Source organism: Marmota marmota, unplaced genomic scaffold (genome assembly GCF_001458135.2).
Source record: "Marmota marmota marmota unplaced genomic scaffold, marMar, whole genome shotgun sequence".
Taxonomy (NCBI): Eukaryota; Metazoa; Chordata; class Mammalia; order Rodentia; family Sciuridae; genus Marmota; species Marmota marmota.
The window spans coordinates 14009908-14026284 of NW_026000174.1; the positions used below are offsets into that span (position 1 = coordinate 14009908).

General features: G+C 35.8%; 2 protein-coding genes across 5 annotated transcripts in view; one reads left to right on the forward strand and one right to left on the reverse strand.

Annotated features, from left to right (window-relative positions):
* The window catches only part of Ppme1 (protein phosphatase methylesterase 1), a 62651-nt gene extending 61681 nt beyond the window's left edge, over positions 1 to 970 (reverse strand). The window contains exon 1 of the mRNA XM_015477430.2: positions 393 to 970. Within this exon, the coding sequence (XP_015332916.1) occupies positions 393 to 493 (101 nt within the window). The 5' untranslated portion in view covers positions 494 to 970. The remainder of the gene's footprint in view (positions 1 to 392) is intronic.
* Positions 971 to 974: 4 nt separating this feature from the next.
* The window catches only part of C2cd3 (C2 domain containing 3 centriole elongation regulator), a 137642-nt gene continuing 122239 nt past the window's right edge, over positions 975 to 16377 (forward strand). For 3 of the 4 annotated variants that reach the window (XR_007342272.1, XM_015477429.2, XM_048788074.1), the window contains exons 1-3: positions 975 to 1165; positions 3555 to 3836; positions 9606 to 9763. Coding sequence is in view for 2 of the 4 variants with exons in the window: in XM_015477429.2 (XP_015332915.1) it covers positions 1111 to 1165; positions 3555 to 3836; positions 9606 to 9763 (495 nt within the window). In the remaining 2 variants the exon portion in view is untranslated. Of the gene's footprint in view, positions 1166 to 3554; positions 3837 to 9605; positions 9764 to 16377 lie in introns of those variants that run through there. The other variant, XM_048788075.1, reaches the window with a different exon arrangement.

The following is a 16377-nucleotide window of genomic DNA, read 5'->3' on the forward strand; positions in this document are numbered from 1 at the left end:
ATTACCATCAACTTTTCTCTCAGTCTTTTCCCATTCCCCTCAATCTTCCCTGGCAGATTTACCCCCACCTCTGCTACTGTTCTAGTCTTCCCTCCAACCTCTATCCCTTCTTTCAGAGTTGCTTCTCTCATCCTTTAAATTATTTTCTCAGCTTCTCCAATATTTCCCTCATTTCCTTCTCCCTTCAACAATATAATCTGTCCTCCAATTTCTATTCACTTGTCGCCGCCCCTAGTCCTGGTATCTGCCTTCTACTCCATCTAAACGTCTCAGGTCGTCGCCAATATTTCCTCCTATCCTAAGCCTCCCTTCCCGTGCCGCTCTAAACGCCAAGACCCCATTTTTAGAGGCCCGGATCTGGCCTCTAAGGAGAAGAAGTACAAGTCACGTACCCCATTCGCATCTTGGCTCCGCTCTGACTGCCCCCGCTACCGGGTAGAGGAGGGCGAGGGGGCAGGCGGCCGAGGTGCATGTTCTTTTCGAGGGCCGACATCAAGGGGAGGCCGCACACAGTCAAACAGTGCCGAAGCTTCTTCCCACGCTAGGTGAGGCCCAACCGGTCACAGCTCACTCCTAACGACGCCCAGTCGCTTTTGGACAGCACCCAGCTACCGGCAGCACCACCTACCGCCCACCGGCTTTGTAAACTCCACCCCCTCGCCTTAGCGTTTCCACCGGAAGTGCGCAACAGCCATCCCACAAAGGAAGCTGGGTAATGGAGTCTGTGAACTCCTCAATCCCCAACGGAGAACTCGACAACCCCTCGCCGGAAGAAGGAGCGCTCCTAAAGGCAATGCACGCTGGGCAATGGAGTCCTCAACGGGCGTATCCCTGTGCGCTTGCGCAGATGGACGTGCCCCTTCCAACCCCGCAGAGGTAATGTAGCAAAGCATCCTGGGTGTTGTAGTCTATTGGCGGGAAGGCGTCTTGGCGCCTTCTCTTCCCACTGCTTTCCGGAGGCTGTTAGAGAAAGAGCCGCTTCTTCCTGCCTCCCAGGCTGCCCAGCGGCGCCGGTTGCCGGGGAACGCAGGCACCGAGGGACGGGATGGCGGGAGGGTACAGCTTGCCTTCTGGGGCCAGAGTTGAGTTGGTGAAGAGGTCCGGCTCGTCATGAAACAACGAAAAGGCCAGGGGCCTGGGGGCGGCGGTGGGCGCAGGAAAAGAGGTAAGCTGTCAAAATTTGAGGAAAGCGTAGTAGGGCGGGCTTAATAGATAAACGGAGCGAAAAGAATTGTAGGGAAAGGGGGAAATCAGGGGTGGAAGAGAGAATAACCAAGGAATCAGAAGGTTAGAGAGAACCCTCTTGAATATGGAAAGGAGAGAGCCTGAAGTGGGAGGCAAAAGAGGTGATAAATGAAGTAGGATGAGGGTTAAATGCATCCTGGTAAAATAATAAAATTATGGAGTGTTTTTGATAACAAAGGTAAATGTATGCTTAGTTTTGGCGGCTGACATGGGGCTGTAAGAAACTTAAGTGGGAGACGGGAGTATGTTTATGATCCTAATAGACAATGATCGCATTTTATTCATTACTGAATCCCCCAGGACTGTAACCAACAGGACTCAGTTAATGTTAGTTGAATGAAGAAAGAGAGAAGCAGTTAATGATGAAGTATGAAGGGCTACAAGCCAGAGATAGTATAAAGGACAGAGTGGGGAGTGACAAAATGTGGTAGGATTTGGTAAAGGCACGAGGGTCTCCTAAAGAACCTGAAATGATGAAAGAATATGTAGCGAGAGGACCTCCTCAAGTTAGGAGAAGAAACAAGCTTGCAAAAAGAATCTACTCTCTTCCAGATTAGGAAACTGGAAGATGTTAGCTGCAATAAGAACAGTCCATCCTAGGAATTTAGGACAGATCAGGAAACTAGAAATTGAATCTCTACAAGGCTACCTCCAAGAGCAGGGCAGAGGATATTGGGTGACCTTGCCTTTTGACATTATAGTCAGTTGGTGAGGATAAAGATATTGGAAACAGTGGTAGAACATTAGGCTATTAGGTTAAGGACTGAAACTGCAGTCTGGGAATTAATTTTGTCCTGTTTAATGATAACTAAGGGGCTGAGGTTGTGGCTCAGTGGTAGAACACTTGCCAAGCATTTGTGAGGCACTGGGTCTGATTCTCAGCACTGCATGTAAATAGCTAAATAAATAAATAAATGTCTACCGACAACTAAAAAAAAAATATGTTTTAAAAAATGATCACTAGGGGCTGGGGATGTGGCTCAAGTGGTAGCGCGCTGGCCTGGCATGCGTGCGGCCCGGGTTCAATCCTCAGCACCACATACAAACAAAGATGTTGTGTCCGCTGATAACTAAAAAATAAATATTAAAAAAAAAAAAAATGATCACTAAAAATAAATAAATAAAAGGGCATTTCCAAATCTGGGGGGAAAAATGATCACTAAGGCATTTTTGAGGCAATGCCTTATCCGCCAGGAGTGATGAGAGGATCTGAGAATGATGCATGGAGGTGTCCAATATTGGTGCTCCTTGTCAAACCAGGCAAGCATATTAGGTTAATAGGAGGAAAATCAAAGTACATAATGTAACAGCATAGAAAAGAATTTCCTCACTATATCAAGTGCATGTGCAGGAACAGCTGGTATGCCCTTGCACATAATTTTTATATTGAAACTAATTATCCATGAGAGTTGTGATGGGTCTTTTCCCATTATAGACAGTAGAGAGAGTGTTTGCTTTGGAAGTTCAAAGAATTAGTTGTATAGGATTCTGACAGATTCCAGTATATTTTCTTTGAAGAGGCATGACTACTCCTGAAAGGAAAAGTCAGAATAGAAAGGTATATATAATATAGGAATGTGTGTTTTTTTAAGTCTTGTAAAAAAGGTACTGACTGTGAAAAGACAACTAGAGTCATAGTAATTGCCTCATTTACATTTTGATTTATCATACTTCTGAAATCCAATAAATACTGTAGGAAAGGAAAGATTCTGGTGGTCTTTATTATAATACTGAGTTGAATTGTTAAATCATTTTTCAAGTGAAGGGAGTTGCTGTTTTATGTTTAGCAAGAAGTAATAATTAGGCAAAAAAAATAAGTAAGAATTAAGTAAAGATAAAATATCTTTAAAAACCATAGGTATTTTAATAATCAAAACAGTACTTAGGGTTGGGGATGTAGCAACTTGGTTGCCTAGTGTGTGTGTGAGCCCCTGAGTTCGATACTTGGTACCACAAGGAAAAAGAAACCAAATTGGACCTACCTAGCAGAACCTATCTACTTGTATCATTATATTTATGTTTTTCAAATTGTATCTTTTCAATCAAAAAGTTTGTATTAGTATATCTTAGTTGGTATGTTTTTTACTTAGAATAACCAGAATCAAACTCTAAATACTAATTAGTTATCAGTGGGGCATAAGTGACCGGGTAGATTATTCTGTGGTCTGGATTGCTAGTTACTTCTCATGTATTGGAATAAACAGGATAAGCCTTCTCTCTGTAAAACTAAAGGGCTGTGTTTTCATTCAAAAATCAAATTGTATTTTTTTTTTTTATGTTTTGTGTAGATTTTGACTCAGTGTTCTTAGATTCCTCCATAGGTTTGAGTGACATTTCACCATCTACAAGTCTACCACCTCTGGTTGAAGGTCAGCTACGTTGCTTTCTAAAACTCACAGTTAATAAAGTCATATGGAAGATTGCAAAGCCTCCTACTTGTGTACTTGTACGAGTGAGGTGGTGGGGAGAAACATCAGATGGTACTCTCTTTTGTCCCCGGGATGCATTGCAAACTGAACCAAAAGCTGTGAGAACTACTACACGTTATGCTATTCGCTGTGGTCCAAAACAATTTACTTCTTACTTAACAGGTATGTTTTCATTTATTATTTTACTTACAGATATGATAGGAAGTATGTGGGTACGCTGTCAGCAATAAGTGATATTATGTATCTAGGATTTATGAGCATTAATTATTGCATGAAAGAGGCTTTAAATAACTACCATTTATTGAGTGTATACTTTGTGTTTAGTAGTTGATACATATTCTTATCCTTGAAATAATAACCCTAGAAAATAGGTATTTTCTGTTTTTAGACAATACGAAGGTTCAGAGAGATGAAATGCATACTCTCTAATGTCACAGTTGATAAATGGCAGAACTAGGATTTGAATCCACTTTTGACTGACACCAAAACTCATGATTCTTAGTCTTAGATATCTGGGTGACGGAGGCAGGAGGATCACATGAGCCCAGGAGTTCAAGGCCAGCCTAGGTCTTGCAGCATAGCAAGACCTCATCTCAATAATAAAAGTGAACTAACAAACAAACAACAACAAAAAAATGGTCTTTTCACTATACCATACTTTAAAAAAAAAAAAAAAAAAGGGATTGAACTCAGGGGCATGCGTACTTAAACACTGAGCTATATCCCCAGCTCTCTTTTATTTTTATTTTTTATACCTTTATTTTATTTATTTTTATATGGTGCTAAAGATCAAACCCAGTGCCTCACACTTGCCAGACAAATGCTCTACCACAGAGCCGAAGCCCCAGCCCCCCCCCCTTTTTTTTATTTTGAGAGAGGGTCTTGCTAAGTTGCTGAGACCAGCCTTGAGTTTATGATCCTCCTGCCTCAGCCTCCTGAGTTGCTGGGATTACATGTGTGTGCCACCACACCCTGCACTATAACATACTCTTTAAGTAAGAACTATAGTCTCTAGTCTGTATTTCTAAGTACCAAATGGGTTGTTTTTATTTTTTAACATTTTTTTTTAGCTTGTGGATGGACAACAATACCTTTATTTATTTGTTTGTTTATTTATTTATTTATTTTGTGGGGCTGAGGATCAAATTCAGTGCCTTACATGTGCTAGGTGAGCACTCTACCACTGAACCAGCCCCTAAATTTTTTTTTTTTTTAGTGAATTACTGTTATAGATTTGTAGAGAATGAAGGGATCCCTTTATAGGGAACCAAAAGGCAAAATGTCTTCATTTCTGTTAAAATATTCTGAATTTATTGTGTTCTTTCTTTCTTCAAATTAAGTTTCCACATAAACACATTTTAGATGGTGGGGCTATTTACCAAATCAATCCAGTTCCAAGTCAATAAAAATCATGCATTTATCATGTAAACATTGTTGGGTTATGAATATTGGAAGATTAGAGGTAAAGGGAAAAAATTTTTGAAACATCAAAACATAAAGAACAAGTGCTATAATTTAGTCATTCAAAAAATGCTTAGCATGTTTAGACATTATGTGGATTACTATAAAGATTATAAAAATTAATCAGATAAAGATCAGAACGGTATCTAATTCTAACTTCACAAATAACTTTTATTAAAGGATACCCATAGATAGCTCTTGCTATTATAAACCTACAACTTAGATCCTCAGGTAGTATTTTTATATAATTTAACAAATAATGAGTGATTAGAAATTTACTAAGAGAAATTATATCTTTTGAAATAATAATCAACAGGTCAAATGTTTATTTGAGAATCCTCTGGTATAATAATGCATTATACTTGACATCTGAACATTTAAGTTGGCGTTATGAACTTGGGAAAGTCCTTTCTTGCTTTGATCCCATTTCTTCATCTGTAAAATCAGATCACCTACCCTTTCACCTTCCAAGTATTTTCATGAAGAAGTGACCTGTGAATGGGAAGAATACAGACTTTCAATCTAGAGTTTGGATTCTGTCTTCAGAACTGAATTTCTGTACTATGCTGGGAGATTCCTTAAGATCTTAGAATCTCAGTTTCCTGTTAGGTGGATAGAAAATATACCTGCGTATCAGGAATTATTCTGAAGATTAAATGAAAAAGTGTTTGTAAGGTGATTGGTCCAACACTTGACACATTGTTGGTGAAAATCTTACACATGTATGAGTCTTAGGCACTTGGGAAATACAGAGATTTAAAAATAGGCCCCACTGAAAAGGAATTTAAAAACTAGTTGAAGGTCCTGCAATCTGTACACGTGGTAAAAATAAGAATTCATACCCCATTTGAATCAAATGTATGAGATTTGATATGTCAAGATCATTGTAATGTTTTGAGAACCAATAAAAAAAAAAAAAAAAAACTAGTTGAAGGGCTGGAGTTGTGGCTCAGTGGGGGAGAGTGCTCGCCTAGCATGTGTGAGGCATTGGGTTCGATCCTTGGCACCACATAAAAAAATAAATAAATAAAACTGGGCAGATCTTGAGAGGAAAGATGGGTTCTTTCTGGAGGAAAGGCCTGGGAGCAGAAGTGATGAATGCCATCTCCAGGTTGAGGTCCTGAAACCCTGCCCATGTCCTCCCCAACATTCTTTCTCCCCTTCCTGTTGGCTGGAGTGCTAAAGACTAGGGGCTCCTGAAAGCCACATGTTGAAAATTGCAGAACCATTGTCAGCCATGGTCCCTGAATGACTACATGAGCAGAACCACTTGCCAGCCTGATGGGCTCCCCTCAGAACTGTAATAAAACTGAAATATTTGGCTGCAAATAAATAAATAAAGGAAAAAATAGTTGAGGGGCTGGGGCTGAGTGGCAGAACACTTACCTAGCACGTACAAGGTACTGGGTTCAATCCTCAGCACCACATAAATAAAAAACAAAGGTATTGTGTCCAACTACACTAAAAATATATATATATTAAAAAAATTTTTAAAAAGTTGGAAAACACAAAACTGACATACACGAAATGGCAGTGAGCAGTGTCGAAAAGTATATAATTAAATATCTGATTACTTGGTATACATAGTATCGTATGAATATTCTAGGTCATTAATTAAGGGTTAATTTTTAATTACCGAGGAGCCAGAATCCTACTTCTGTTCTTTACTCTTGCTACTTTACTTTGAGCAAGCTTTTTCATCTTCCTGTGCCTAATTCTCCCATCTTTGAAAGAGATAAACACCAAATGTGTCAGCACCCAAATTTCATATATCGATGTAGGAAAGAAGTAAAGAAGTCATGGAAAAAGTAGGATTTGGGTAGGAGATAGATAAAGTGAACCTTGTAAGTGATGGCCCAGTTGTGGACATGAGCATGACAGGTTTTTTAGAGAATGAAGAGTCAAGAGATCAAATATTAATTTGTAAGGTTGTGTGCTCTAACTGAAAACTTCAGAAAAGTATTACTATTTCTTGAGCTGTATGGTGGGTGGGTGTTTTATTGTTTTTCTTTTATATACTTTTATGCATATTTCACTGAAAATAAAATAACAAAAATTAATGAATATGATGTTACATATTAGCATAAAATATGAATTAGTCCAGTTTGGAAGTTAAGGTAGTCAATAGTTTAAATGCATTTAAATAAAAATAACATAGGAAAACAAGGGAATGTGTATAATATTTTGCAATTTATGAAATACTTTCACTTCCATCATCTTACTTGGTGTTTCAAATGACCCTGTGACATTGGCAAAGTGTTTAAATTTTATTTCTTTATGTCTATTTTGTCTTGTTCTGAAAAGAAGTTAAGGAAATTGTAAATACCTGTTAAATATTGAATTTTTTTTAACTATTGAGAAAAATCTTTGCATTTAAAAAAAATTTTTTTAATTGTATATGGACACAGTACCGTTATTTTCTTTCTTTATTTTTAGGTGGTGCTGAGTAGTTCGAACTCAGTGCCTCATACATGCTAGGCAAGCACTCTACCACTGAGCCACAACCCCAGTTCTGCAATTTTAATCTTTTAAAACTTTTTTTGTGTGTGTGAAAGTGAAAATATAGTAGAAGAATTAAAGTAATAAAGTCTCTGGGAAGTACTAGAATGCATTCTATGAGGATCTGTATGTTTGTACTGTGTATTTGCCTCGTTTTCTAAGTCATGAATTTGAGGTTCAAAGAGTTAAAAGTGATCAACCCAAGGTTACCATAACACTAACCCTAATTTCAGGGAGGCTGGTGATTCTAAGAACATTAATATTTCTGCTATGCCATGTGGATTCAAAAACTAGAAGGATTATAGGATTTGGAGATGTGCCTCACATTCTCTTCTTACATTTTTCCTCCCTTGCCCTTTATTGCTTTGTAGGAAATAGCAGCCATGAAAATATTTGGAATATGGAAAGGTTAAAGTAGAAACTGGAAAAATTATGGTACTTCTGTGGGCCTTACCACTTGATTTTTGCCTCTCTATAATTTCATAAGATTTAATTAGTAGGAAAATGCAAGACAGGAGGGGTGGTAATAATGCTGAACAATGGGAATTCTAGTAACAGCAAAAATGAAGGATGAAGGTTAGAAGTCTATTGGGAATTAAGCATTATAATGAATAATGAAGAGGTATATAATTCAGTAGAACTGAGTTTTAGCCTAGTTCTGGCACTTTAAAGCTTATTAAACTCAGGAATTTTATGTGACCTCTCTGAGCTTGTTTTATCCTCAGATAGAGACAGAAACACCTATATTATAGAATCATAAAGAGGATTAATGAGACATGGGAGAACTTGGCTGTTAGTAAAGAGCCCACAAATGTTGATCTATTTCTTTTAGTCCACATGTGCATATCATTTTATAGACTACAAAACATTTTTGCATCTATTAGCTCATATGATTTTTTTAGAAAACCCCCATGAATAGGTAAGAAAGGGACTGTGGTTTATTAAGTAATTTGCCTGAAGTCATATAATAACCATTTAGCGACTATGGTGTAGAAGGGCCCTGTGTACCTTAATTTCTCACATAGCAACTATATGGTGTTATAATGCCTGTTTATAGATAGTTGTGGTTTACACAGAAATAGCTTGTGAATATTAGAACCAGGACACAACCACAGGTCTTCTCATTATAAGTTCCACATGCTTTTCTTTCAGTGGTGAAAGTGAACTATTTCTCAACTTTGGTAATAAAATATTCAGAAGTTGGGGCTGGAGTTGTGGCTCAGTGGTAGAGCACTTGCCTAGCATGTGTGAGGCACTGGGTTCGATTCTCAGCACTGCATATAAATAAATGAATAAAATAAAGATCCATCAATATCTAAAAACAATTTAAAAATCTTCAGAAGTTGTGCTTTCTTGAAATGATCATAGATTCATTTTGCATACTTAATATTTATCCTTTTATGAATGATGACCATGAAGGTATTAGGTCTAAATGAATAATTGAAGAAAACAGTTAAAGTATATATTTCCATTCCTTAGTTTCAAGGGATTTATTTCATTAGCTCAGTTCTCCAGATATAACCCAGGAGTAAGCAGTTAGATACTCCTGGGAGACGGGAACCAAACCTTTCAGCTATGTAAGAGCAGCCTTTTGTCTAATTCAATGAAAGAATTCAACTGAGATTTGTTGCTTTTATATTTCAAAGACAAAGCCTAAGTTCTTGGCAAATATGGTTAGTACAGTACTCTTTAAAGGTATATTCCTTGTCCAGATACTTGGTATACTAAGTATTTTATTCAGTATTTTTTCCCCCGCTTAGTGTAAGGTATTTATCATTTTTCTCTGAAACATACTTGTTCTTTTGGTCTTGGGCTTACACTTACACTACCCCCCTACCCCTAAATTGGTATTGAAAGTGCCTGGTTTATTTGAAATTTTTAAGTAAAAGAGTTTTTCAATGTATATCCCTTGTCTATTTCCAAAATTAAAAATAATTGAAAAATATCTAAGTTATCATTGTTTCTAATTAGATATGGCTGTGCTGGTGCTGGAAGTAATCACCAAACTTGATCATCTTCCAATTGGTAAAGTTCAGATCAGTGGACTAGCTCAGCTTTCTCCAACCCATCAAATCAATGGATTTTTTACCATTGTTTCACCAACGTCTAAGAAACTTGGAGAACTTCAGGTAAAAACATTTTAATTCTTTACTGCATAGAATAAAATTTTGGGGGGCAGAAATAATTGAGCCTTGTGGAGTTGATAGGTACATGCGTCCCATGTATCACCTCATGGCTTTACTCATGTTTGTAACAGAGACTATAACATACCAAATCCATTTAGTGCTTCTCTGCCTGTCTCAATTTCCAAGAGTCCTTCATAACTCCTACTGTACTCATTCTTCTCTACATTCTATTAAATTCATATAAACATTAATTACATAATCATTCTGTTAAAATCTCCAAAGTTGCTTATTAGTAGGATGCCTTTTATTCTCCTTCCTTTCAAAGTCCAGATTTCCCTGAAAGGCAAGATTGTTTTCTTTCTTTGCTTTTCCCCCTTCTAATGTAGTACCAAGCAATAATCTCTTGTTAAACTTGTGCCAAGAGGTGTCTTTGATTTATTCATAGATTAACCTTACATTTTCTTTGACACGCTGTAAGGTTCTACTAACTTAGGATTCAGATATAAGTGATGGCCCTCTAATTTAGTTTTCCAGAAAACAAAGTGATATATATTATGCTGCAGATATGCATAGAGATCCTGGGAAAGAACATCAAAGGGTCACTTTTCTGAGGGGACTCTTTGGGAGAGCTTTCTAGAGAACTCTGAATATTCAGATAGATGCCTTAGAAATTCAAGGGGGAGTTATACCTTTAAAGTGTGTTCTAAAATGTATATAGAAAATTAAACAGATAAATAAGAAATTGTCCAAAAGAATAAGGAAAGAGCATCTACATTATCTGATGTAAGAATGTATTATAAAACCACAAGCAGGGAATTATGTCAGTGGAATAGATTAGAGAATCCAGAAATAGATCCAACTAAGTGAAAGAACTTAACATTTTCTTTATTGTATGTGTCATATTTTATACATTAAATTTTAAAGTAACACCTAATGTTGATAATATTATGGTTATCAGTCTTGTTTACTTGTGCTCTTCTGATGATGGTATATATTGTATCAGACCTGCAAGATAGTAGGAACCATGTTTCAAGGGCCATAAAAATTATCATATTATATAGCTCAATAATTCCACTTTAGGAACTGATTGTAAAGAAATACCGTAAAAAGGAACTAGAAACAATCATGTTAAGAGAAATAAGTCAAACTCAGAATGTCAAGAGTTGTGTTTTCTCTCATATGTGGAAGCTAGAAAGGAAAAAGGAAAAGAAAGGTGGGAATGGATCTCCTAAAAATCAAAGAGAGACCAGTAGAGGAAAAGGATCAAGGATGGGAAGGGGGTAGGGGATGGGAGTAAGTGCTAGAGAGTGATATGGGCCAAATTATATTTTTATATTTTATGCATGTATGAATATGTAACAACAAATCCCATCATTATGTACAACTATAATGCACCAATAGAAAAAGTAGAAAAAAATAAATTAAAAAAAAACATAAAAAGAAGATATATATATATATATATATATATATATATATATATCCCCTTAGGCTTAATTATGTAAATACATTTTTAATGTTGGAAAAACAAAATATTAAAATTGTAGTCTTTTGATATATTTTATATCTATAAGAGGTAAAATTACATAGTTATGGTTGTATGGAAAAATGGAAAATGATTTTGTATCCATGACAGGAAAATTAAAGTGATCAATTATATATGTACATATAATTGATGACTAGAGAAAAAAATAAGGAAAAATGAAAAGGTAGGAATATAGGATTCTAGGTAGGTTTTTTTTTTTCTTTTTTAAAATTAAGATATAATTCACACCATAAAATTTACCTTTTTAAAGTGTATAATTTGGGGACTTTTTAGTATATTCACAAGATTATACAACCATCACTACTAATTCTAGAACATTTCATCATTCCAAAAAGCAACACTGTACCCACTACCAACCACTCCCATTTTCTCCTTCCCCAATCTCAGGCAACTATTAATCTACTTTCTGTCTCTATATATTAGCCTGTTTTGGACATTTCATATATACAGAACAATGTGTGACCTTTTTCAACTGGCTTCTTCCATTTGGCATAATGTTTTTAAGGTTCATCCATGTTTTCTGCATGTATCATCACTATATTCCTTTTTATGGATAATAATATTTGATGTATGAATATACCTTATTTTGTTTATCCATTCTTCAGTTGATATGGGCACTTGAATTTTCCTTTTTTTGATTAGTATGAATAATGATGCTGTGAACATTCATGTACAAGTTCTTTTGTGAACATGTTTTAAGTTCTCTTGGTTATATACCTAGTAGTAGAATTGTTGGGTGGGATGGTAACCTGGTTTAATTTTTTGAGGACCTGCCAAACTTTTCAAAGTGGCTACACTATTTTTTAAATCATACTTAAATGTCATTGATATAATAAGACTTGTGGCTTATAAATTTTTTTAAATTTTTCTTTTAGAATGTTCTAATTCTAGAACATTTCATCATTCACCCAAGATTCACACAATCTTTATTTATTTATATTTTTATGTGGTGCTGAGGATCAAACCCAGTGCCTCACACGAGCAAGGCAAGCACTCTACCACTGAACTACAGCCCCAGCCCTGTAGTTTTTAAATTTATATATTACTGGATTTGTTGAATGGTTTTTAATAGAGCATTGGAGACAGAAATCAGATTCTGAAAGACTGAGTACAAAAATAGTAGGCATTTCAGTGAAAAAGTAGAAGCACCAGTTGAAGATTTCTGTTTCCCAGATAAATCACAGTGAAGAAATATGGGAGTAGTGTGATATAATCAAAAGTGTTCTAGAATTAGACACAAAGAAACTGGTTATAAAAACAGTTCTGGTGTTAACTACCTAATTGTTTATACTTGCCAAGTTTCAATATCCTATTTTTTAAAATCTTTTTTAAATATCTTTATTTTATATTTATTTTTATGTAATGCTGAGGATTGAACCCAGTCCCTTACATGTGCAAGAATAGCACTCTACCACTTAGCCACAACCCCAGCCCCTCAATGTTCTATTTTGTAAAATAGTGCTAAAACATTTTAGTATCACTGCAAGGATTGTATGAGATGAAAAAAATATAGAAACGCTTAATATGGTGTTAGGTGTGTGATGGCAACACAGCAAATTTACTTGAATTTGAGAAATGTTACCAAACTCAAATTCACATTGGCTACTTGAACAGACCAGTGACTCAAGGACAAGTTGTTGGGGCAAGGAAAAAAAGTTTATTTGGAAAGCTAGCAAAACAAAGAAGATGGTCTTTGTTGCTGTCACCAAAAAAGACCATCTTGCTCAGGAGATGCAAGTGCAAGGCTTACATAGGAATTTGGGTGTAAGCATACCAGATAGGAAGACTCCATGGTAGTTACAAATTTTCTGAAATGTGCCACTGTTATCTGTAGACAACCAGATGTGCTGGGCTCTGCAAATCCAAAAAAAATTACTGATTAGAAAGTCTTTTGACTCATGTCTTTTTAGTTCCTTTTTTCAGGAATAGCTAACCTTGCAGATGAGTATTAGGATACAAAAGTCATCTTTTTCTGAAGAACAGGGAAGATTGTGAAAAACAACTTCTGCCAGAAAAGATAGGGAAAGGCAGCTTTTGCATAAGAACAATTTTAACATGTTAGATTCAGTCAGAGGTGTCATATATAGCAAAGCTAGTGGGAGACTAATATTATTCAGCTGCATGTCCTCCAAAATTAGTGCTTTCTAAAATCAACTAAAAGCAAGTGAAGCTACAGGGTTTATTTAAATTTTCCCTAGGTTACAGAGGTAGTTTTGGTAGCAGGAAATAGAATTGAGAAGTTGTGCTTCATCATGTTTTAGAACAAGGGGTTGGCAAACTACCCCATGGATCAAATCCGGCTTTTTGACTTAAAAAAATGGTTTCTATGTTTAAAGGATCTTTATATGCAAATAAAATCTAAAATATTTGCTATCTGACTTCTTACAGAATGAGTTTGCCATCCCTTTTTTAGAGTACAGGAGACTTTGGTAGGCCAAAGGAAAGAGCAATTCAAGAGAGTAAAAGTAAAATGAAATAATTGATAAGTTAGGTTCTGAAGAGAATTTGATGGGAATGAGTTCTTAACACGAAGACAAATGATAGGGTTAAATTTGGGAAGGAGGAATTATACTAGGAGGGGATATAAAAAGAAACATTTTGAGATTGAGCAGGGCAAAATTAAGGACATTGATGCTAACCTTTTAAAAATCAGTATTTATTGTATGCCCACACCTGCCATATATTAAGCGCTATATATTTTATTTCATTTATCATTTTAAAATTGTTTTCATTAAACAGATAGATATGCAAAAGATTATATGTGTAAGGTAAAATATTAGCCATATAGTAAATACCCATTAGCTTCTCACTTAGGTTAGGAAATACTAATACAATAAGTAGAAGAAGCCAGTTACACAGATTCATCCATATCACTTTGTGTATAAAAGTTCCTTTTTGCTTAGTTGTTCCTATTGTATGGATATTCCACAATTTATAAATCTTTTTTTCAGTTGTTGAGTTTTTTTTCCCCTCTTTTTGCCTATTTCAAATAAAGCAACTTTGTATGTGGACATAGTTATTATTTCTCTTGGGAAAATACCCAAGTATGGAATTACTGATCCATATGCTAAGTGGTTTTTAAGTTTTTGTACAATTTTATATTCCTATCAGTAGAACATGCATTCTAGTTGTTCCACATCCTCACCAGAACTTAATATGGTCAGTCTTTTTATCATTCTTGCTAGTGAGTATATACTTATATCTTGCTGCAGAGTTTGCACTTCCTGATGATTTGCTGAGTATTTTTTCATCACCTTTTTGGCCATTCTTATATTTTCTTCAGGGGTTCAAATACTATAACTCTCAAGCCAAATCTGGCTCACCACCTGTTACAGTTTAGATACGAGGTATCCTCCAAAAGCTTCTGTTAATGCAGGAATATTCAGAGGTAAAATGATAAGACTGGGAATTTGTAACCTAATCAGTCCATCCTACTTTGAATGGACTGGGTGGTAACTAGGGAGGTAGGGCATGGCATGAGGAAGTGTAGGCCATTGGGACATGCCCTTGGAAGGATATATCTTTCTCTTTCTTTCTCTCTCTCTCTCTCTCTCCTGATCTTGCCGTGAGCTGAGCAGCTTTCCTCTGCTGGGCCCTTCCCCTGTGACATACTGCCTCACCTTGGGCCCAGAGCAATGGAGTTGGCCATCTATGGACTGAGACCTCTGAAACCATGAGGCCCAAATAAACTTTCTCTCCTCTAAGTTATTCTTATCATGTATCTTGTTCACAATAATGCAAAAGTTCACTAAAACACCACCTATATTTGCAAATAATTTACTAGAAAACAGCCACACCCTACATTTTTATATGGTTTATGATGTTTTTTCATGTGACAAAAGAATTGAATAATTATGACAGAGCACACAAAACCTAAAATATTAACTCTGGCCCCATCCTAAGAAAATGTACCAACCTCTAATTTACCTTTGTAAAATGTTGTTCAATTCTTTTGCCCATTTTTATTTTTAATTTTTATTTTCAGTGCTAGGGATTGAACTCACAGCCTCGCCCTCATGAGGCAAGTGCTACTGCTGAGGTACACTCAAAGCCCACACATTTTTAAAATAAGTTTTTTGTTTTCTGTTTGTTGTTTTTTTTTTTTTAATTTCTGTACTGGTGACTGAACCCAGGAGTGTTCACCACTGAGCTATCCCCAGCCCTTTATTTTTTATTCTGCGTTAGAGCCTTGCCAAGTTGTCCAGGATGGCCTTGAACTTACAATCCTCTGCCTCAGCCTCCCAAGTAGCTGGATTACAGGTGTCTGCCACCATGCTAAGCTCATTGAGTTTTGAGAGCATTTTTATATTTGTGATATATGTAAGTGGACTTATGTGTTATTTGTTTATGGAGTTATTAATTTGTTTATATCTTATTTATTTATTTATTTATTTATAGTCCTAGCTTGTGGTTTATCTTTTTATTTCTTGATGATGTCTTTTGAAAAACAGTTTTTCTTTAATGAAATCAAACTTATCAATTTTGCCTTTTTCTGGTTTAATAGAGTATTACTTCTAAGATATTTGTAAAACTTAAAATTTCAACCATCACATTTAATCCTAAGTGTTGCTCTGTATTGTATTAGCCAGCATAAGTTAGTTTTCAGTATAAATGATAAATATAAATTGAACATTTTTAATTTTTATAAAATTAAAATAAAAAAATCTTTTTGGGATATTAACTCCTAGCTCTATAACTTTAGGAATGCATTGTATGTCATTATTTTCATTTCTGAATATCCTCTTTGAGCATGGAAAAATAGAGCAAAATAGAAAACATCATTCCTTTCCAGATAAATTTTCCAAAGATAAAATCCTTGAAAAAGGAATAAAATGAATCATGTATTATGTGGTTCCACGTGAGTGCCCTTGCAGATAAGTAATCAGATTGTATCAGTCTCTGCTGGTGATCTGAGGCTGAGAATTCCTTTGGCTCAAGTCCAAGCTCAAAATATTTGTTTAGCATCACACCTAGCTCGAAGCCCCCTAATATCAATGTCATAATAACAGCATACTGTAAGTTCTGATCCAGTTTATCAAGTAAAACATTGACCCAGAAATTTATTTAATTCATA